Source organism: Amphiura filiformis, chromosome 18, assembly GCF_039555335.1.
Source record: "Amphiura filiformis chromosome 18, Afil_fr2py, whole genome shotgun sequence".
Lineage (NCBI taxonomy): Eukaryota > Metazoa > Echinodermata > Ophiuroidea > Amphilepidida > Amphiuridae > Amphiura > Amphiura filiformis.
The window spans coordinates 34423230-34448469 of NC_092645.1; the positions used below are offsets into that span (position 1 = coordinate 34423230).

The 25240-nt window shown below is 36.1% G+C and overlaps 2 protein-coding genes across 2 annotated transcripts; both read left to right on the top strand.

Annotated features, from left to right (window-relative positions):
- Positions 1-1481: 1481 nt before the first annotated feature.
- On the top strand, positions 1482-16630 carry LOC140139447 (2-oxo-4-hydroxy-4-carboxy-5-ureidoimidazoline decarboxylase-like). Its single transcript, XM_072161200.1, has 3 exons — positions 1482-1667; positions 13651-13868; positions 15088-16630. The coding sequence occupies exons 2-3, from the start codon at positions 13688-13690 to the stop codon at positions 15450-15452; spliced, it is 546 nt and encodes a 181-aa protein (XP_072017301.1). The 5' UTR covers positions 1482-1667; positions 13651-13687; the 3' UTR covers positions 15453-16630.
- Positions 16631-21500: 4870 nt separating this feature from the next.
- On the top strand, positions 21501-23991 carry LOC140139448 (2-oxo-4-hydroxy-4-carboxy-5-ureidoimidazoline decarboxylase-like). Its single transcript, XM_072161201.1, has 2 exons — positions 21501-21779; positions 22797-23991. The coding sequence occupies exons 1-2, from the start codon at positions 21554-21556 to the stop codon at positions 23159-23161; spliced, it is 591 nt and encodes a 196-aa protein (XP_072017302.1). The 5' UTR covers positions 21501-21553; the 3' UTR covers positions 23162-23991.
- Positions 23992-25240: the final 1249 nt, after the last annotated feature.

Below are 25240 nucleotides of genomic sequence, written 5' to 3' on the forward strand. Positions count from 1 at the left end.
TTGGCATCTAAATCATATAGTTTCACCTGATATTAGTGGCATTGAACTGTGAAAGTTCTGAATATGAGAAAATTCCACCCGAAATTAGGCATTTTCCCATTGAAACCAGTGTAATACATAATTAGTGGTATTTAACCTCTAATGTGCGATTTTTACGGCGTTTTTCCATGCGACATGGGGCCTGGTAATTTGACGTACATCTTCTTTTCAATTTAGCCACATTGCAATAACAATGGATTTTGTAACCATTTGTTGATCAGTGACCCAGCTGAGAACTACATACAATAATAATATTGAAGAATCCGGCAAAAAGTCAATACAAAATATAGAGCACGCGAAAAAACTCTTTTCCAGGCTTATTGAATCATCTAAACGAAATCCACACCATGACAGGAGGGTGTAAGTGCATAGAAACAATGCCGGAAACTACGTCACGCTATTGTTCGACCTAGGATACATCATTCGCCATTTTGTAAATATTAACGTATGATCGTTGATTTGAAATTTCCACCGGATAGTCTGTGGATAGCGTAAGAGCATGCTTTGACCATGCACAAAAAAATAATATCATGAAGATGTTTAAGATTGATTCATAGATGTTTCAAAAATTACCGTCATATTGCAAAGATTCACCAAAGAATGGTTTGTTAAGTACTATAGGTCTACTTATATATTTAGTAATTGAAAATCGGGAGAATTTTAAGAAATCAATGTTTTTACCTGTCGGTACAACTCGTGAAACACATTACTGATGTACCTGGCACAGTGTCTTCGACCCTATATCTTCATGGCAGGAATCGCCATGGTAGGTTAAATCCACAGCCACGATTAGCCATTTGGTTCAAACCTTTAAAGCTCTTTTAAACTAATAATTAGTCGAGGGACATAACTAAGGCTACTCACAATAGCCGGGTAATCGATCTTGGTTGTGCGTGATTAAGCTTGTATACCCCAGTGAGGTCAATGGTCAGCGACTTTGATACTGCCGACAGTGAGTGCGGCTGTACTACACGCTGCACGCTGTAGTCCATAACAGGACCAACGCAATATAAAATGGTCAAATTTTGAGTTCAAAGCGCACGGCCAATTTTCAAAGCGCATTCTAGCGACTATCATATCTGTTCAACACGTAATTCCAAGTTTATGAGACCAAATCTGGTTTCTTGAGAAAAAAATCATGACGGGAGATATTCATCATTTTCTAACCCGGTATCAGAAGATTTTCGTCTGATATCAAAATCGTGCATAGCAATTCACGTGTATCGATCCCGTGTATTCATTTTAGTGTCCCTTCTGCACCAAATAATTATTAGCCAGGCGGTGTCGGTGTGCCTGGGTGACTTAAATCTACTAACATTAACGTTTCCTCTATGAATTCTAACCCTCCTGCAATATGGCGCCTATTTGTCTAGGCCTAGGCTACATCTTCCGGTTTGGTTATGTAACATAGGATGCTTATCCCTTCGTATTGATCCCTGACCATGACTGATATTGGCAACCCAGATCAGTTTAAAGAGGCACTTCACAACTAGGGGCATAGGCCTACTTTAAAGCAAAGGAAATAAACACGGACTATATGTATGCGTAGAACCAACTCCTGCTTGTTCTTTAAAGTTCCATGCACCTACTAGCAGTAACATAGAAGAAGTTCGAAGAAGAAGTCCAAGGTATGTACCTGGTATGTGGTTCTAATCAAGGAGGAATTGCTTTGTTATATTGTTTGTCCTTATAGGCCTACAGGCTATAACCATGGAGGTATACAGCCTGTCTCCAAAAAAATTGTGCAAGTGAAAAGCGCCCTCCCTGGCAATTAGAAAATACCTTTGTGACATGATGCTTACATCACCGTGAAGGACATAGTCTTATCTCTCAAATGCCGTTTGGTCTGTTCAATTTGATTGTTTTACACTCGAGATATGTTTAGTTAAAGACAAAAGGGTAAAATCACAATTGTGCCACTTTTACTAGGGAAGAGGGATTTACATGTAACAGTGATAGCATCAAGTTTATCAAGAGTTCCTTCGTAAAATCAAAAGAATGCATCAATTACACAATACATTTTTTGACTTTTGACTGTTTTAAATGTTTTATAATGATGCAGGAATGATGATTCTCTTTTGCCACTTGAAAGAGATTAAAAGATAAATAAATATTTCACATTCTGCTGTAAAAATTAAATACATGTGCATGCCAATGATTTTATCATGGTAAATACTGTTCTCTTAGTCACTAAACATGCTTAAGACATGTTAAAAGATAAACAAATATTGTGCACTTATAGGTTAATGAACGCGTATTACTTGTTGGGAGAGATATTAGACAAAATAATGCACGCGTGCTGATGTTGATGCGTCTAATGCATGCGCCCGAAAGGCAGAGGATGATTTAAGGTGGCTGTGTACTCTCAGACATGCATGTAGTAAAAGTGCAATAACTTTGTAATTATTCGCGCAAGACATATAAAAGTATACATTTTTATAAAGGCAAGACATCAATAAATCTTAATATAAATACAGATTTGGGGTAAAAACAACAATTATGAAGAAAATCACAAAAAGTGAGTTTTTGGCAATATTTGTTAGGTACATCATAACAAAAAACACTCTTTCCAAAATATTTTATTTTGTTTTTAGCTCAATCTTGAGGCTCCATTCCAAAAACGATTTTTTAATTTTTTGATATTGGCCTTAGTTTTTGAGATATTGACCATATAAGGCATCAAATTGAACTTTTAAAATTCACAAACGCCTATTTGCACAAAATGATGCCTAAAATCGGAAATAGACCAAAATATAAAAAATGAGAAAACCGTTTCTTGAGTCGATCTTGCTTTTTACGATGATCATATTTGCTTACCTATAGATGCTGTATTTATTGAGTTATCGTGTACCTAAATCGTCATTTTACCGAGAAAATGAACATTGAAATAATGGCCGTTAAAGTTTAAAGTGGTCACATTTTGCCCTTTCATCGAATCTCACAGGAGAATGCGGCAGTTTTCGTTTTTCTACCTTATATTATGTGAACTTGAACTTGAAAAAACCCACATTTTATCAGCTAAAACGGAGCCATTTGACCACTTGAAATTAGTGTTTCCAAAGGATGCGCCACGCATGCAGATAAGCGTCGCGTATGCGTAGCGTATCTGTGCGTTAACAAATTGCGCGATACGCAGCGCGATGCGTTGTTGCGCGCGTGTCACCCCGCTGATACAACAAAGATTTTCTCTCTTTTAAAATTGCAAACACGAATGAAATAGTGAAATAAAATCCATAAAATAGCGCAGTTGGAGTTTATAAATCTGGATTTTCTTTCCTTGTATTTATAAAAAACATAACAAAGTAACAAATATCAAAAAAGCTCAATTTTGCGAAAGAAACAACGTCTTGAGTACACAGCCGCGTTAAGCACTTCCCAGCAAGTCTTGCGGTTAGCACAGCTGTGTGAGTGAACATGACACCACTGCCCGCCCACTGCATACACACGTGCATGGTTAAATTTGAATTTGGACAGATATATTTATAGCAAAAGCACCTTCAAAAGGTTGGTCGATTTCACATTTTATGTTATCTACAGAAGGTGTGAATTATCCTTCATGCATACATCACTTTAGATCTGAAATCGACCAAGTAATAATGACACACGGGCAATTCTAAAACACCATCTTTTGCACGGAGTTCAATGGGATTTGAAAAGTAAAGTGGCAGTTGAAACTCTAGTTATAACATTTTTACAGTGCATGATGGGGCTTCCTTAAATCATCCTCTGCCCGAAAGGGGTAGTGCATTAGACGCATCAACATCAGCTATCATTGATTTACATGTACAGCTCCCTTCCCTAGTAAAAGTGGCACAATTGTGATTTTACCCTTTCGTCGTCAAATAAACATATCTCGAAATTGGAACAAGTAAATTGAACAGAACAAACGGCATTTGAGAGCTAAGACAGCACCCGTGACGTTGATATAAGCATCATGTCACACCGGTATTTTCTAATTGCCAAAGAGGGCGCTTTTCACTTGCACAACTTTTTTTGAGACAGGTTGTATACCTCCATGCTATAGAACTCTAGTTTCCATTGTCATGAACATCTGATGTTCTTTCTGATATCAAATAATTTAGACTTTTTGAAAATAAAACACATTTTATGGCAAATGATTAAAAATTGATATTTAGCAGTCCTCGAAGTAAACTTTATAATCTAATGATAGTATGTACATATATGTGTGTGTGTGTGTCGGGGGGGGGGGTGTAGCTGGGATGAAAAGCAATGCATGTGCGTAGCGCACAGAATTATGTTTCACTCTTATGACCCATGATCAGGGTGTATTTAGGGGGAAAACGTGAACGGTCTCCTTTTCCCTTTTCTTTTCCTACCCTGGGTCACATTGTCAGGGGGCACACCCCCACCTCGGCTACGCTACGGAGTTTCACCAGGATCTTTGGTTTTACTCCATATAGAACGAGGCGGCGAATGGCATGATAGAGCCGGCAACTTGTGAAACCGCCCGACCGTATGGCATTTTTCATATACTCGGTTAGTTTTGTGGGGTTCATTATCGAACCCCAACGGTTTTAGCATATTTATATTATTTATTAACATATGCCTATTTGTTTTTGATATTTCAAGCGTTTTAAAATTTCAAAATAATCTCATTCAATTACACGGTTGACGATGAAAAATTACTGAATTTAGAGAATGCAATGCGACTACCACCTGATTAGAACTGTACAGGCAACCCATAAATAGAATAAAAGTACACTTTTGTGTGTAGAGAGAATGACGTTGAAATAAGTGGCTCTGGATTATGATCGTACATGTACTACAATAAATAATATAAACTAATAATATAGGTTTTCTCAGTTAATTTAACACATTTTTCGTTATATTTAATATCCCGTTAAGTTTGAAATCGTCCATAAAATTTTAAAGTGTCTATTTGTAAACTTAAATTTCGTCTTTGGTCAAATAAATTCATATTTTGATCAAACGTATTCATACAAAGTTCGTTTAATTTCGTCAAAATGTATTTAAATTTCGTCCATTGTAGGGGTTATCAACTTAATGTGTAAATATATTTCGTCTTTGATCAAATATTTTCATATTCAGGTCATTTAATTTCGTCTTTAACATAAAGCATGTAGAAGTAGGCCTGCATATTTTCTTTTTCTTTCTGTCTTTCTCTCTTTCATTCTTTCTGCTTATCTTTCCATTTTTATATATTTCATATTTCTTTATTTTCTTTATTTTGTTTTCCTTCTTTCATTATTTCTTTCTTTTCATTTTTTTTTTTTTTTTTTTTTTTTTTTTTTTTATGTTTTTTTTTTTTTTTTTTTTTTTTTTTTGTCATTTGTATTCAATTAAATCCATTTCAATTCAATGTTTTTATTCTTTCATTTTAATTCAATGCATCGAATCGAAATGTATTTTTTGTTCATTTCAATTCAATTCATTGCATATAAAATATGTATTTGATTCTATCTTTTCATCTGTATTGTCAGCTTATCAGTTACGATGAATTTTCTCCCTGATCTGCTTTTAGCCAAATGCCCGGTCAAATATATCTGTTGGTAATAAGAATTGAATTTGAATAGGCCTATGAATCGAATTCAAATGCTGTGAATTGGAATTGAATTCATATGCTGTGATTTGGAATTGAATTCAAATGCTGTGAATTGGAATTGAAATTGGTTAGCAGTTAATTTCAATGCATTGAATTGGAATTGAATAAAAATGATTTTATATAATAAGAAAGTGAATCTGAATTGAATTGAAATTCATTTTCTGAGTCGAAATACTAGTGAAAACTCAATACCAGTGGTTGAAAATCTAAGATGTAATTAATGAAGGCCTACAATGCATTATACGAGAGGACGAATTGCTTTAATCAAAGCATGAAAATTAATAAAACAAAGACGAAAGGTGAGACGATTTCAATGCGCTCTATAGGACGAATTCAAATGAACATTGTATGAATCCCAAATTTTAAGGACGAATTCAAACTTAACGGGATATTAAATGTAACGAAAAATGAATTAAATTAACTGAGAAAACCTATAATAATAATATAGGTTTTCTCATAAAATAAAATTTTGAAATATCTATTTGTAAACTTAAATTTCGTCTTTGGTCAAATATATTCATATTTTGATCAAACATATTCATACAATGTTCATTTAATTTCGTCCAAATGTATTTAAATTTCGTCCAGTGTAGGGGTTATCAACTTGATGTGTAAATATATTTCGTCTTTGATCAAATCTTTTCATATTCGGGTCATTCAATTTCGTCTTTAACATAAACATGTAGAAGTAGGCCTGCATATTTTATTTTTATTTCTGCCTTTCTCTCTTTCATTCTCTCTGTTTATCTTTCTATTTTTATATATTTCATATTTCTGTATTTTCTTTATTTTGTTTTCTTTCTTTCGTTATTTCTTTCTTTTGTTTCTTTCTTTTTTTGTCGTTTTTGTTTGTTTTTTGTTTTTGTGTTTGTTTTTTGTTTGTTTTTTGTTCCTTTCTAATTTTATATCATTATATATTTCAAACGTGGTTGTATGGCCCTCTTTGTCTGGCTCCCATATTATTGTGATAACTGTTATTTGGTCAGAATAACTTTAGACACGTCTGTTCGGATTTATATTGGCAAGGTGAGAACTAGTGTTATTTCAATGCAATGGCATAGGAATTGAATTGAATTTGATTTCAATTAAATTCATTTCAATTCTTTGTTTTTATTCTTTCATTACAATTCAATGCATTGAATCGAAATGTATTTTTGTTCATTTTAATTCAATTCATTGAATCGAAAATGCATACAACATGTATTTGATTCTACCATTTCACCTGTTTTGTCAGCTTATCATCAGTTACAATGAACTTTCTCCCAGAACTGCTTTTAGCCAAATGCCCGGTAAAATATATCAGTGTTGGTAATAAGGCTTGAATTTGAATATGAATTGAATTCAAATGCTGTGAATTGGAATTGAAATTGTTTAGCAGTTAATTTCGATGCATTGAATTGGAATTGAATCAAAATGATTTAAAGTAGAGAAAAACTGAACTGAAATTGCATCAAAATGATTTTATATAATTAATAAGAAGGTGAGTCTGAATTGAATTGAAATTCATTTTCTGAATCGAAATAACACTAGTGAGAACTCAATTCCAGTGGTTGAAATCTAAGATGTAATTAATGAAGGTCTACAATGCATTATGGAGGACGAATTGCTTTGATCAAAGCATGAAAATTAAATTATGAACATAGACGAATTATGTTTGTGCAACTACTGTCCATTATTATTATTATTAGACAGCATTTATGAAGCGCCTTATCAAAGAGATCAAGGCGCTGTACACAGAGACTAAAAATCACACCTTAAATTACAACTTACATTACACATACTAAAAACATTGCATACACTGTTAAGCTACAAATTAAATATACACATGCTAAAAACATATATAAACAGGTGACAAGCTCACTATCAAGAAGCAAATTAACATATTGGAAAAAGGTGCACTCTTAAAAATCCCTAGTCACTTTTGACTAGAAACTAGTCAAATTTGACTAGATTGCGGGGTGCAATAGGATCTTACTAGACTCTAGTCATTTTGACTAGGATAATCTAGTAGACAGGAACGACTAGGGAGTCTTGTCAAAACATGACCAGAATATCTAGTCATTTTTTTCTTTTGACTAGAAACTAGTCAAATTTGACTAGATTGCGGGGTGCAATAGGATCTTACTAGATTCTAGTCATTTTAAATTCTAGTCATGTTAATTTTGGGAAATGCATCATCTCTTGTCCGCTTCTCGCTAAGAGAGGAACACTACGCCTCAACACTGGTGTTTAATAGCCATCAAGTGTATTTGATAGCATGGTGACACGTATTACAGAAATTATCCATAAAATTACGGTCTTTTGGTAATGTATAATGTATTTTCAAGCAAATACATTATAATTTTCTGCCATCCTCTTGGCAGAAAATTATAATGTATTTGCTTGAAAAATTAAATCTATGGTGTTAAATAGCGTTTGCCCTGTGTTCTTCATCCGTGGTTTTGTTTCCTATTATTTCAACTGAGTATAATATTTTGGATTTAGAGAAGGTCCTCCAAACACTAGCACTCATCACAATAATCATTTATTACAAAATTGTTACCCAATTTGTTACCGAAATTGGTGTGAAAACTCACACCAAATTCTGCATCCTCGACTTGGAATTGACTAGAATTTCTTGACTAGAATTTATGACCAGGTGTAAATGACTAGATATGCGTTGACCAGGCATAAATGACTAGATCAGCGTTGAAATGATTAGAAAATCTCCTCAAAATGACCAGAATCTCGTCAAATTATTTTGACTAGGATTTCTAGTCGAAAAAACGACTAGGTATTTTTAAGAGTGTGGGGTTTGAGTGATTTCTTGAATCTATGGATGGAAGGGAGTTGGCGGATGTGAATGGGCAGAGAGTTCCAAAGGCGCGGAGCAGCTGCCGTGAAGGCTTTGTCCCCAAGTGTTCGTTTTGTGCGTGGTATGGCAAGACGTAACTTGTCGTCACCAGATCTCAAATTCTCTCTTGATGGAACATAAGGAATAAGATACTCGGTGAGATAAGATGGCAGTAGTCCATGGATACCTTTATAAGCCAGCAGCATGAGTTTGAAAACTATCCGAGATTCAAGAGGCAGCCAATGGAGTTCTCTGAGCAATGGAGCTGATGAATGTCTCCTATCTAATCTAAACACAATCCGCGCCGCTCTATTTTGCAGAGAAAGTCTGGATAAAATCAGTGAGCGGACAAGTTTGTGGCAGCTATCAACAGTGATGTACCGACGGATCATGTAGATGTTACGGAGGTGGAAATTGACGGACTTCGCCGTGTGTTTCACGTGTCCTGTCATTGACATCGTCTGATCAAAGACAACACCAAGGTTTTTGATGACAAGAGATTGCAATATAGTGCTGCCACCAATATTAATGCAGATGTCCTTGATATATTTGATGTTATAGCTAGACGATGCTATAAAGAACTCGGTTTTTTCACTGTTAAGTTTGAGCTTATTTCTAGTCATCCACTCACTGATTTCATTAATACAAGAAGAGAGTTTGTCAATGGCAAGTTTGATATCACTTTCGGATTTAGCATTAAACGGTAAAAAAGCTGCACATCATCGGCATACATATGGTACTTGATCTTGTACTTGTACAGGATTATAGCACCAAGACAACATGTATACATAACGAAGAAGAGCGGGCCAACCACAGAGCCCTGTGGAATCCCATAACGGAGAGCGTGATTGCTAGATGAAGCATCTCCAACGGATACGCGAAAAGAACGACTTTGATGATAAGATGATTGCCAAGGCTGTGCCACATATTCCATAGGTGTGCTTTTAAAAGCCGATTCAATAGGATGGCATGGTCTACCGTATCGAATGCGGCGGATAAATCGAGTAACACAACCGCAACAGCATTATTTTCGTCCATAGATCTTAGTATATCAGTTCTAACACGAAGGAGAGCAGTTTCTGTGCAATGCAGTTCTCTGTAAGCGGATTGGAATGGTTCTAGGAGGCCATGGGAATTGAGATGGTCTTTAATCTGGCTACACGACCTTCTCCATTAACTTAGACACATAGCTTATATTTGACACTGGGCGGAAATTCTTTAAAACCTCTTTGTCGAGGGAAGGCTTCTTCAAGAGGGGGATACAATCGCCTCACGGAGCTTAGATGGAAAGACACCTGTACTTAAAGACACATTAATTATAGATGTTAACGATTTACACAACAATTCAACGTTCTCTTTAAACAACCACAGAGGAATGGTATCTATTGCACATGATTTGGGTGGTATAGATGATATGATTTTACACACCTCTTCAACAGTGACCTGGTTAAATGAAGACAAAGAAACATTTTTGCTTAAAAGATTCTGGCAGTACTCTAAAGGTTTGCAATCTGGAAGAGCACTATAGGTACACTATCAAGATCCAGCCTGATTTTAGAAACCTTTTCAACAAAGAATCTGGCAAATGAATTGCACATTTAATTCAAATTATCAAAGTCAGGAAGTTGTTTAGTAACATTGTTCAAGAGTTTGTTTAGAGTCACAAACATGTTCATATTACTTGAATTCTCAAGTTGTTCTTGATAATTCATTTCTTTGGCATGTTGTATGAGTTTACTAGTAACCTTAGTTTGTTCAACATAGTCATCATGATCACATTGGTTCTTACTTTTTAACCACTTTCTTTCACATTGTCTACGTTTACGTCTAGCATCTCTGATTGTTTCATCAAACCAGGGCGACGTGGGCTTGATACTGCGAGCACGCTGCCGCGGAGGTGCATGGGTGTTCAACACACTTAGAACATGTAGAATAGAAGAGTCAAACTTCCCAAGCATCTCCTCAGCAGAGTCCTCACCAAAGTCCAGGTCGCTCAAACTTGATGCAAGGTCATTAGCAAATGAAACACTATCAATCCCCTTTATATTTATAACAGTACTTGAAACTTTCATAGGTTGGGGTTTCTCACAATTTATTGCACAGTTATGTTTATGATCAGATCCTAGCGTTGGCAAGACTTGGCACTTAGTTACAAGATTTTCTTCATTGCGAGATATGATCAGGTCCAAAGTGTGTCCGTCCTTATGAGTAGACTGATGAACATGCTGTTGGAAACCATTTTCAGCAAGCGATTCTAGGAATCAAGCAGAATCAGGTTTGGATGGGAGGTCGACATGGATGTTAAAGTCGCCTAAAAGTAAAATCTTTTCAGGGGCCATGCTAATCTCGTTGATGAATGCTTCGAACTCCTCAAGAAATTGCGGCACTTTAAGACCATTTTCTTTCGACGGAGGGGGGCGATACACTAGGATAAGTCTAATGCCAAGTTTCTTAATTATGACAGATGCATGTTCAAAAGATGGCGTTTCAATGTCAGTTGGAGCTTTTCGCCAGCCCATTCGGGGCTGGTACCTGTTTCAGGTTTGGGGTCAGTTTACTCAAGAGATTATATTTTAGTGGTATTGGAATGATTTTTTTTTTACTTTTTGTGGTTAAATTTTTTTAAAAATATTTTAATTCGATTTGTTAGGAAAAGTAAGTATGTTTTGCCGTTTCAACGAACGAAAACGAGTGAGTATTACCAAAGTTATGTTTGAACTAATTAATTATGACTTTAAAAGTTTAAAGGCCTAAATGTAACAATAATAGTTAATATATATAGCATCATATGGTCAGCAGAAGAAAATCTGACATCACCTATGATGTCATATCAGTGTCCTTGACCGGGGGTCCTTACTCCTTGACCACTGAACAGCGTGATATCATGTTGATAACAGATCTATAGAATCAAAATCTTCATCATATCCCGGATCATATCACAGATTCTCAACAATCTGTGATCATATGGACCATATTGATGTGAAAGTAGTTATCTATCATATCCTGTGTCGTTTTATGGATAAAAATGACTCAAAATGTTATTGATGAAATGGTTGCTATCATAAACATCAGTTTTGTCTTTTCAACGGGAAAAATCCGATGCAAAATAAAGTTTTTAGGGCCTAGCTATAATATGGGCATAATTTATGCATATAGTATTGAACAATGTACCCCATTTGACATGCACTTATAGATAAATAAATTGTCTTACTTTATTAATTTAATATCTTCTTTATTATAAATAAAATGACACATAACTATTTGATTCATAAAATTACATTCAACAAAATGATTGAAGAGAAAACACATAAGGCACTAGGCAGACTGTTATAGAATGGAGTATGTAAGATGCCATGTCCATAGCTTCGCAGGAGTTTCCGACTAGCAATCAACATGATCAGCACATTCAGAAAAACACAGTTTAAGAGTGAAGATTGTAGTGAGTAACCAGTCCTTTATAAATGTGCTGGCCACTATCTATTATAATATAGTAGGCTTAAACTATACATTGCGAATTAATAAGTTATTTTAAAATAAAATGTACATGTAAGTTAACTCAAACCGGCAGTGTATATATCGAAAGCAGTGAAATCGGACATTCCTAAGCGAAGATATTGAGTTCGTAAGTTCTGGTATTACAAAATTGGAAATTGAGATATCGTGGGTAAAAAGCTGAAAAGACAAAAAAACCAACGACAACAACAACAACAACAACAACAACAAAACAAACAGACCAGAACAATTTGGAGTACATGTAATGAATTAAAAGAGTTGACATGAGATTAGGAATTAATGTTTTCTGCTGTTTCAGTGTGCATGTTCTCATCGTTGATGGTTTGGTGGACTGTCATGTAGATGTAAGCGTGATCCTAAAATGCCTTTCACATTGACCAAAACTAATTACAAGACCTCTTCTACATTGAGGCTGGCTTTCCCTTTTAAAGGGAATTTTTATTGAATATTAAGATTAGACTTGTATATGATGCCAATCATGCCACCATGAGGATCCAGTTTCCTAGGGACATTCATGAATGAATACCCTTGTGGGAGCAATTCCCCAATCACAACACGGTCATTCTCGGCTAGCCATGTTTCTGTAATTACAAATACATCAGCATCATTGTCTACTATGTTGTCGAAAATTGGAATAATTTTGTTGCATGCAGATCGTGGATTCCATAAGCGAAGATTAAGAAGTTTTTCATTGTGTTTGGGCAAACCGCGTAAGTTGTTTAAGTTCAAACCAGTTTGGCCAGTGATGTTAGGTTCGACTCGCACGTTCTGAATAACAGGGATTGAATAAATCTGTTGTTTCTGACTTTTTCGTCTTCCTCTCTTCTTCCAGCGTTTAGTCTTAACTTTACGGCTGGGTGGTTTGGGTCGTTCATGAAAAGGGCATGATCGCTTGAGTATATTCAAATCAGCAAGATGCGTGCATCTCAGTCATACCACAATCAATGTATAATTCAGTACCGGGTGGAGATGTTCTAAATGAAAGCAAATAATCACGGCTGTAACTAATACGCTCAATATAGTACAGAAATCGTCCACAAAATGCAGCAGATGAGACGATTTCAATGCGCTCTTGGACGAAATCAAATGAACATTGTATGAATCTTTTTGATCAAAATATGAATTTATTTGACCAAAGACGAAATTTAAGTTTACAAATAGACACTTCCAAATTTTAAGGACGAATTCAAACTTAACGGGATATTAAATATAACGAAAAATGTGTTAAATTAACTGAGAAAACCTATAATAATATCTACCAATTTCCGACCACATATCATAATTAAAAAAAATAAATAAATAAATACCAGCTCATTTGCAAATTATTTTAAGAGCATCATCACAGTGTATCTATAGACGAATGTCATTTCACGCATTCCTACACCTCAATGACAGTCATAGCTGGGTCCACGTCGCATATTTTCCACCTAAAATATGCAATGATGCGTCCTTGGCGGGGATTTTATCACCCGTGTTACACGTAGACAGTAGAATGATGAAAGTTTACAACACAATACAACATAACATCGATTTTAGGCGACTTTAATGTGCAGTCACAACACCGGTTTGGTGCGCCGGGGACCCAGTCATGGCCGACTAAATTCTGAGTGACCATCACTTAGCTCGTCTATATCACCGGGTCTACAATGCATAAATTCCGCTTTCTTATCTTATTGATTAGGAAAAAATTGCTTGAAGACTTGAAGACTGTCATCACCATGGCAATAGCAATAGCAGATGTGAATCAGATGAGCTACGAAGAGTTTCTTGATAGTTTTGGAAATATCATCCAAGCTGCTAAATGGATGACGTCATCTCTGTGGTCTTTTAGACCTTATTCGAGCACGATAGAGATTCATCGGTGCGTTTGTAAAATGCTGGATACATTACCATTGGAAGGTAAGCACCCAGCAAATATAAAACGTTTTAAAAACGTTTTATACCAGTTATATTTTGGGTTTTGGTAAAAACGTTTTAATAACATTAAATGTCGGGTCAGGTCATGTTTTAAAATGTTTTGCATGAAAACACACTACAAAAATATACATAAATATTTGTAAAATGTTCAATTGTAAAATATTTTTTGTAAACATTTTTTGCCAAATATTTTGTCAACACTTTAATAACATTATGTTATAATATTTGCAGTACGTTATCATGAAATGGATGAAAACGTTTTATATCCTTTATATACCGTTTATATAACCCGACATTTAAACGTTTTCTGGCAACCTTTTCTACCTTTTTGCGAATGATGTCGAGAACGTGTTTGCCGGGTAGTTTATTGCTCAAAATAATGACACAACACCCATCTCAGGTAATATTAGATCTGTGTGCTCACATGATTTAAGGTCAGTCAAGGGTGTCAATCTGAAGTTGATCGTAGGGGGGCACAAATAACCACGAAGCAGGCCTCTCGTCGAAGTGGGTGTTTGAGGGGGATGTGCCCCCTTTGTCGTTGGAAATTTTGGTAGACACTTTTTACACTATTATTGTGTAAAATGTTTAAAAAATGGAAAAATGTTCAATTGCCAAGTGAGCATTATTCTGGCTCGAATTTTACTTGGGTATATGCATTTTCAGTTTCATGCTATTTGAAGTGAAACCTATTCCGTTTGAATTCTGTCTTCGTGCGCCATCCATGCCAAGCGTGTGACCATCAAGCCAAAAGACATACAGTTGACACGTCGCATCCGTGGCGAGTCCGCTTAAGGTGGTTCTTGTTAGACCCTTACAAAACAAACGGCTCTTTTCAGAGCCACCAAGACTTCGAAAAAGAGATCATGAACTTGTCAGTCGTTTGCATGTGAAAGCTATTCCATTTGAATTCTGTCATCCCCATTGGAAACTTTAAGAAAACCGCACCTTCCACAGGGGTGTATGTTTTTCAAATCAATTGGCTAGGGTTAATTATTTTGAAACCCATGTATATGGATGTACCTTTACAACTGGAATGAGTATATCAAATTTATCAAGTTACCCAAATATTAAATGTCCATTCTATTTAAAGCACATACGGTACTCATTCTGTGGAAAAGTTAGCTGAAGAGAAGCGTGGTTTGGAATAGCCCAATTGAACATTTTGAATATATTTTCTGTTTAAATTTGTTTTTCACAGTAAAGGAAGGTCTTCTACGCGGTCTACCCGATTTAGCCGGTCGAGAAGCGCGGGAAAACAAGCTTGGTTTTGAATGCAAGAAAGAACAACGTGCCGCAGGACTACTCCGTGATCTACCAGAGACAAAACAAGTATTAATCAACAATTTCAACGCCAGATACAGGGCGAAGTTCAACTTTCCATTCGTCTTATGCGCAAGAGAGAACAAGATGGAGTCGATCGTAAATGGATTTCGTAATAGAATTGGGAACAGCAGAGAGGAAGAGGTTGAAATTGGAATTGGTGAAATCAAGAAAATATGTTGGTATCGCCTATGTGATATTGTATCGTCTCCAACCATGCCAGAGTATGTTTCAAAATTATAACCCGGGTTATAACATAAAGTTATCTATAGAAGAAAACATGACAAACTCGCTACGGAGTGTTTGTGTCCATAATAAAAGGATGTACTTGTTGGCTGCTACATACATGGGTCTCTTTTTACATAATACCTATAGGAATAAATACCAGACTCATCTCATGTTGAAGTTACTTCAAATCATCACTAAGTTACATGGTTTAGGAGTGTTCTCTGTATTCCTGAACCATGTGACCTGGGGGGGGGGGTGATTTGAAGTAACCACCACCACTTGAGATGAGTCTGGTGTTCATTCCTAGCTATTTCTTGTGTAAAACGAGACACATTATGACGGCCAACAAGTGCATTTTTTTTATATGAATGTACACATATTCTGAATCACTATATGCAATTTTATGTGAAAAAGATTAGCGAGCTATTTAAGCAATTTTAATTTGGCAGCATTGTTTTTGCCACAACAATTAAATAATGCACCGCTCAGACAAACTAAAGTCAGGGACGTATCTGCATGGGGAGACAGAGCCGGTGGAAAAGCTTACAAATCGTTCTGCTATAGAAATGACTTTACCGGGACAAAAAATATGCGCGCGAAAAGCACGAAATTGGTCAAATTTTGGGCCAAAATGAGGACAATGTCTTGTAGCCTCAACTTGGGCCAAAGAAGGGTGCACATTATACAACTTATGGTTAATTTTGTACCGGTATCAGCCGGGGAGGTCTCCCTGTCGACACTCCTCTGACTAAAGTTGACTGAAGTGCTTTTAATATTATAATTTGGAAATCACAAACACAAATTAATAATTACACTTTCAGACTTACATATACATCACGGAAACACGTTTAAAAAAAAAAAAATTATCATATTTCTGTTGTAGTGTTTTAAATTTCAACTCTATACAAAATAGGTCATATATGTATAAGAATGAGAATTAATTTTTAACATTTATAATAAAACACATGATCGCGCGATTTCATTTGATTTTATAAATAATTTGAGGGTTGAAAACCAGAAAGCTTTAACTCACAATGTGGTTCTCAACCTCGAGTTATAAACATTTAGACTATGTATGTTTTAACATTTTGTCGTATTTCGATTTCGATTTTAGCTTTTTAACGGTACATTGCATAATATTAGTAATGAATATCGAAATTTTAAAATATTGTAAAAATAATAGTAAAATACCATTCCATCAATTCATTATATAAATATAAAAATATTGCGTGGTTGCTTGATTTATGCTTTTACTTTGTTTTATTCCGGTGTTTACTTCTGAATCGACCATCGGGAATTGAAGAAAAGCCCGAATAAAGTAAATTATATTTACTTTTAATAATTTAAACGTTGATGATACTTTCATCAAAACAAATATTCGGAACAGCAGAGAGGAAGAGGTTGAAATTGGAATAGGTGAAATCAAGAAAATATGTTGGTATCGTCTATGTGATATTGTATCGTCACCAACCATGCCAGAGTATACTTCAAAATTATAACCCGAGTTATAACACAAAGTTATCTAGAAGAAAACATGACAAGCTCGCTACTATTTGTGTCCATAATAAAAGGATGTATATTGTTGGTGCTACATACATGTGTCTCTTTTTACATAATACCTAGGAATAAATACCAGACTCATCTCAGGTTGAGGTTACTTCAAATCATGGTTTTGAAAATTCTGGATCAGTATGATTTGCCACTAATTTTCGCTATGAAATACCGCGTGAAATGGAAGCAAAAAATTTGTTTATTACGAACAATGATTGACTGTAGGATTGGTGGCCCTTTTTGAATTAATGAGTTGTCAAGATATTACACCCGGGACTGTAAATATATAACATTTAGCATGGTTGTATCCACATTTTGTACCCAGCGAAAAATAACATAATAAGTGTTTTAATGTTAGGTGTAAATATAGTCTCGCGGGAGCATCTGTTATTAGTCTTCTTTAGCCGTGTTCAGACGGGCTTAGGGGTAAGTTCGTGTTAAGCTAACACGAAGCTACCTCTAAGGTAGCTTCGTGTTAGCGCCCGTCTGAACAAGTATCGTGTTAACTACCTCGAAGCTTAACACGGAAGATTTACCACAGAGAAATCTCTGTGGTAGCGCGCTAACACGAAGCGATCGTTCCGTGTTAGTGCCCGTATGAACAAGATTCCGGGGTAAGCTTGACCTTATGGATACAACACTTACCATTTCGCAGTATTTTAAATTTCTTTAACATAAATTCACAATCATTTATCTCCGTTTCTCACCGAGAATGAACATGATGAAAGAAGCACCACAAAAAAGAAAAAAAAACCTAACAAATCAAAACATTAACTGGTCAAAAGAAGAAACGGAAGAGCTGATAAGTCTCTTGAAAGACAAAGAAATTGAGTGGAGAAGAAAATAACAGCTAAAAACACGTGTAGGACATAATTGCCCTGAAACTAAGAGAGATCAGCTTCCACAGTGGACTTGCAGTATAGCAAACGGCCCTATAACTTCCAGGAAATTCCTATATTTACCACGAAGTAAAGATCGAACCGTGCAGCTAACACGGAGTGCTTAGAGTTAAAGACCACGAGGAAGGACCGTGTGGACAAGTATCCGTGTTAAGTCATGACCTTGCACTACCTCCGTATTACGGTAACACGGAGGTAAGCTCCCGTGTGATCATGCCTTTTATCAGTCTTCTTTTTAAAACTTGCTGGTCACGGCTACCGCGTGACTCTAATAGGCCTAGGGCCTACTATATACTGGACTAAACCGGACATTTTGAGCTCTAAGTACTAATTAAGGCGTATCATTTAAAAAAAATAAAATTACGAAGTTGTGTAAATATTGGCACTGCTCACAATTTAATTTTTTAATTTTTTAATTTAATCACTTTGTCACAATATAATAAATGTTGACTTATAGTAATGCTTTTATCTGAACTAAAATGGAAGGAAATTATATAATCGTGCTTCCAGTTACCGGAACTCATCATGTTGACCTTAATTGAAAGAAATCATGATAATGTCGAACGTATTATATTACCTATATGTGACCATCCACCACAACTGAGCACGGATGTCTCCAGTGCCACTATTGAGATATGCTCCATTGAACTTAACAATAAACAATAGGAAACAAAGGATTTATTGACTGTTTTATTGATTTTTCACTAAAATACTATAGACAAGATATACATAATTTTAAAGCTAATTTCAAGCAGAATATTTTGGTGGAATATCTCAAAAATGATGATTGGCGACTTCAGGGCTCAGTTGTGCTGGATGGTCACATATGAGAAATAAATTTTTGTTCTGTAGTCAATCTTGGTTAAGCTGTCATATGTGTAAAATATGAAATGTTTATCACTTATGTCACAAGCAAACCATGTGTTGCCCTAAACATGCTCTACTACGACACTTGGTTTTAACAATTTAAAATCGTCACATCTCACTCCAGTCAGGAGGATGAGAGTTCATAGGGACAATGTCGGGAACTACGTCACGCTATTGTTCGACCTAGGCTACATCATTTTTGACGCATGCGTGTTCGTCAACACAGCTTTAGTCTCCTCCACCTTCTCAACACGGTACGTGGAGTGACTGGAATCACACTGACGGCGGAGGAGAATATTAGCTGGTCAGACAGTTTTATTCTATCAAGCATATTAATACCTGAACAATCACCGTCATTTCATCGATTTACTACAGAATATATTGTATACTCAAAATATAATTTTAAAATTGCAAACCTGCTAACTAATATATTTGTATACTAAAGTATATCGACACGTGAATAACATCATCATGTAGAAACAAAATGGCCGCTAATCCGCCTATTGTCTAGACCTAGGCTACATCTTCCGGTTTGGTTACGTAACTTGGGATTCCTATCCCTTTGTCTATTATTCCTGCTCCAGTCAACATCCTACTTCTGGCAATATGCATGAGGTGTCACAAGATTTGGAATAGATAATAGCAACCCAGATCAGTTTGAGGAGGCACTTTACGCTAGGGGCGTACTTTAAAGCAAAGGAAACAAACACAGAGACTAAAGCAGTAACATACAAGAAGTTCGAAGAAGAAGTCCAAGGTATGTGGTTACAGTCAAACTGGAATTGCTTTGTTATTTTGCTTGTACTGCTATTTAATACTTATAGGTAGGGCCTATATAGGCTATTCCCATGAACATCTACCCAAAATTGAACAGCCATGTTCCAAAATCAGTTAAAATGTACATCCGAAGAATAGGAATGATATCAGGATCAGTGTTTTACAAAGTATCTTAAAATATACCTTCTAGAAGTGTTAAGAGTGAAAAAGAGAACATTTCACTCTAAAAATAAGTGCACACACAGTGACCACTTCAATGGTGTCAGGATCGGAATCGAGTGTAAAAAGAGTGAAGAATAATATCGAGTATAGCGTATAATGACTCTAAATAGGCCTGTATAGTTACTCTAAAAAGAGAAAGAGTGAATATGGAATAAAGTTCACTCTCAAAATAAAAAATTTCGGGGAAGACGAAAAAAATGTGCCGGTTGCATCATTTCGGGGATCAGTTGGATACATATATACCCGGGGGGCACTTCAATATGAAATGGATATGGGTGTAGGGCTGACACTTTCACGGTGAGGGACATTCGGTGAGAGCAAAATGTAAAAAATATGGGGTCATTGGGTGAGAGCATGATTTTTGGCATTCGGTGAGAGCAAAATGTAAAAAATATGGGATCACTGGGTGAGAACGTGACCTTTTATGGAACCTTTGGTAGAGAGCCGAAACAGTGCCACAGAAACCTCGAATATTGAATTTCTAGTTCTAAAATGGCTTCAAAATGTTTTTTTGTTTTTTCAAAATAAGTAACAAAATCAGTGATAAAATGAAAGTTGCTGTTCAAAATGAAAAACAAGGGTCTTTGGTTGACAGATCAAAGGGAAAAATAAAGGGTCGTCGGGTGACAGAGCATGTGTTCGTAAACAAATATGGGGTCTTTGGGTGACAGCGACGCTGAAAAGGGGGTCTTAACAGCCCTACATACGCGTCACCTCCAAAGTGGGAGTGCCCTCACCCCCGGGGATACATACATATGTCGTAGTGCATGTGCGTAGCGCACGCAATTTTTGTATGTTTCAATATTTTGGCCCATGATCGGGGTGAAATTTGGTGGAAAACGGGCTCCTTGCCCCTTTTCTTTTGGGGCACCCCACCTCGGCTACGGCTGCTGAGTTTCACCAGGATCTTTGGTTTTACTCCATTAGAACTGTACAGGCAATAAATAGAATGAAAGTTCACTTACTTTTGTGTGTAGAGAGAATGGCCTTGAAATAAGTAACTCTGGAATATGATTGTACATCTCTCGGTCGGGGCCACGTCACATCCATTCATGCATTGGAGTGAAAACAACTTATCGCATATTTTTGCAGAGAGTCGAACCTGGCACAATAGAGTGATAGCTTGTGATACACTCCAGAGTTCAGTGAATGCGAATGTTGTTTTCACTCCAGTGCTATTGTCAGCCGGTTCATGCCCGGATGTCCGACCGACAGAATAAATAATATAAATTTATAATAATAATAATAATAATAATATTATTATTATCTTTCGAGTTCTGCCCACACATCATAATTTAAAAAAATAAAAATAAATACCAGCTCAGCTGCAAATTATTTTATGAGCATCATCACAGTGTATCTATACTCCCAGTAGGCCTATGTCCCATCGGGTCTACAATACATGCAAATTATTTTATGAACATCATCACAGTGTATCTATACTCTCAGTATGTCCCATCGGGTCTACAATACATGCAAACATCATCACAGTGTAACTATACACCTATCCGACTTCGCCATTACTGCGGTGTCCCCGATGTAAAACTGCGGTGTCCCGAGGTCGGGGGTTCCATCCATTATTTATTGTGTGCTATACAGAATTGTACCCGGGAATTGTACACAACAGTGATATTCAATACACAATCATGAGTATTGAATTACGAATTAAATCTCCCGCTCTGGTACATCTGTGTTGCCGTCAATAGAGGGCCAAATACAGTAAACGCTTCTCGGATTGGTGTATACTCTCAGTAAGTCACATCGGGTCTACAATGCATAAATGCCGCTTTCTTATCTTCTATGATTAGGAGAAAATTGCTGGAAGACTTGAAGACAGTCATCACCATGGCAATAGCAATAGCAGATGTAAACCAGATGAACTACGAAGAGTTTCTTGATTGTTTTGGAAATATCATCCAAGCTGCTAAATGGATGACGTCATCTCTGTGGTCTTTTAGACCTTATTCTAGCACGATAGAGATTCATCGGTGCGTTTGTAAAATGCTGGATACATTACCATTGGAAGGTAAGCAATTTATAGATATAATAATGAAGAACTGACATCTCAGGGAATATCAGATCGGGGGGTGCTCACATGATTTTAAGGTCAGTCAAGGCAGGGGTCACATTTATGGAGTTTGCGCGTCCAGGGACTCCTTATTTTTTGATTTTGCCCGTTTTGGACTCCTTAAATCTCAAGTTGAAAGGGTCCGATGAAAACTGTATGGACTCCTTAATTTCACGATGCACGGAGGCATAAATCATCAATTAAAAATAAAAAAATAAAAAGATCAGTAAATCTTTTGACCATAGGCCAACAACACTAATAATTTCACTGGAATATTTGACAAGTTCTGAAGTTTAGAATTTCGGACAGATGGACTCCTTAAATTCTCAACGGACCCCTTCAATATTGGTTTTGCAGGTATCAAAGAGTCCAGAAAAATTAAATTGGACCCCTTGATTTTTTTGTGCCCCTGAGTCAAGGGTATCAATCCGAAGTTGATGGGGGGGCACAATTTTGTTAAATAACCGCGAAGGCCTCTCGTCGCAGGGGGGTGTCTGAGGGGGATGTGCCACCTTTGTCGTTGGAAAGTTTTACAAGATGGGCACCAAATGAAGGCATTTTGGTAGACACTTTTTACACTATTATTGTGTAAAAAATTTTTTAAAATGTGTCATTGCCCAGTGATCATTATTCCGGTCCGAATTTTACTGGGGTATATGCATTTTCAGTTTCATACTATTTGAAGTGAAACCTATTCCATTTGAATTCTGTCATCCCTTTTGGAAGATTTGAGAAAACCGCACCTTCCACAGAGGGTGTATGTTTTTCAAATTAATTGGCTAGTGTTAATTATTTTGAAACACATGTATATGGCTGTACCTTTACAACTGGAGTAAGTATTTCAAATGGGAGTTACCCAAATGTCTACTCTATTAAAAACACACACTCCCTCTGTAGAAGAAATTAGCTAAAGAGGAGCGTGGATATCAATTGGAATAGCCCAGTTGGATGATTTTTCTGTTTTATTTTTCACAGTGAAGGAAGGTCTTCTACGCGGTCTGCCCGATTTAGCCGGTCGAGAAGCGCGGGAAAACAAGCTTGGTTTTGAATGCAAGAAAGAACAACGTGCTGCAGGACTACTCCGTGATCTACCAGAGACAAAACAAGTATTAATCAACAATTTCAACGCCAGATACAGGGCAAAGTTCAACTTTCCATTCGTCTTATGCGCAAGAGAGAACAAGATGGAGTCGATATTAAATGGATTTCGTAACAGAATTGGTAAAAGCAGAGAGGAAGAGGTTGAAATTGGAATTGGTGAAATCAAGAAAATATGTTGGTATCGCCTATGTGATATTGTATCGTCTCCAACAATGCCAGAGTATGTTTCAAAATTATAACCCGGGTTATAACATAAAGTTAGCTAGAAGAACACATGATAATCTCGCTACTATTTGTGTCCATAATAAAATGATGTACTTGTTGGCTGCTACATACATGTGTCTCTTTTTACATAATACCTAGGAATAAATAAATACCAGACTCATCTCAAGTTGAGGTTACTTCAAATCATCACTAAGTTACATGGTTTAGGAGCGTTCTCTGTATTCCTGAACCATGTGACCTGGGGGGGTGATTTGAAGTAACCACCACTTGAGATGAGTCTGGTGTTCATTCCTAGCTATTTCTTGTGTAAAACGAGACACATTATGACGGCCAACAAGTGCATTTTTTTGATATGAATGTACACATATTCTGAATCACTATATGCAATTTTATGTGAAAAAGATTAGCGAGCTATTTAAGCAATTTTAATTTGGCAGTATTGTTTTTGCCACAACAATTAAATAATGCACCGCTCAGACAAACTAAAGTCAGGGACGTATCTGCATGGGGAGACAGAGCCGATGGAAAAGCTTACAAATCGTTCTGCTATAGAAATGACTTTACCGGGACAAAAAATATGCGCGCGAAAAGCACGAAATTGGTCAAATTTTGGGCCAAAATGAGGACAATTTCTTGTAGCCTCAACTTGGGCCAAAGAAGGGTGCACATTATACAACTTATGGTTAATTTTGTACCGGTATCAGCCGGGGAGGTCTCCCTAGTGTCGACACTCCTTTGACTAAAGTTGACTAAAGTGCTTTTAATATTATAATTTGGAATTCACAAACACAAATTAATAATTACACTTTTCAGACTTACATATAAATCCCGGAAACACGTTTTTTTTAAAAAAAACATTTTATCATATTTCTGTTGTAGTGTTTTAAATTTAAACTCTATACAAAATAGGTCATATATGTATGTTTATTTATAAGAATGAGAATTAATTTTTAACATTATAATAAAACACATGATCGCGCGATTTCATTTGATCTTATAAGGGACGCACCATTAGATATTATCAGGGGAGGGGGGCTAGGGAGTTTTTTGAAGAAAAAAAATGTTTGCCTCACTGATGAGTAAAAAAAAAACATTTTCACTGATGAGTAAAAAAAATTTTGCCTCACTGATGAGTAAAAAAAAATTTTTTTCCCTACCCAGCTCTGTATAAAGGTATACATTAAAATTGAAAAAGATAACTTCGCCGCCAAAGGCGGCGGAAAAAAATTTTGCTTCCGAAGTCAGCGAAAAAAAAATTGCCGCGGCAGAACAAAATTTTCTGCCTGACCCAAACTCCCTAGCCCCCCCGATAATATCTAATGGTGTGTCCCTAAATAATTCGAGGGTTGAAAACCAGAAAGCTTTAACTCACAATGTGGTTCTCAACCTCGAATTATAAACATTTAGGCTATGTATGTTTTAACATTTTGTCGTATTTCGATTTTAACTTTTTAACTGTACATTGCATAATATTAGTAATGAATATCGAAATTTTAAAATATTGTAAAAATAATAGTAAAATACCATTCCATCAATTCATTATACAAATATAAAAATATTGCGTGGTTGCTTGATTTATGCTTTTACTTTGTTTTATTCCGGTGTTCACTTCTGAATCGACCATCGGGAATTGAAGAAAAGCCCGAATAAAGTAAATTATATTTACCTTAATTTAAACATTTATGATACTTTTCCTCAAAACAAATATTCGAGCGAAGATAATGTGCAATATAAAAAATATAAAATGTCACTATTTTCAGAGAAAACAGTGTTTTTAGACAAAATGATAGTATGTTTTCTAGATAGAGGTTGATTTACTAATTATTGTATTGAGCATGCGTGGTGATAAATTGACAAGAAATTCTTTCGTTTGGGGGAGTTTTGTAAAATTACCTTTAAAAGAAAGCCCGGAGGGAAAGCTTGAGCAAATATACGTCCCTTTACGTCAATTTGAAAATATCAGTTATTGATCAATTCCTTTATAAATATTTTGGATCCTTGGTTCTCATGTGCCACAATATAGGGTTCAGGAGGTGAAGAGGTGTCGGGTTAGGTCATAGGGCGTCATGGTTGGTCAAGAGGTGCCATTGAGA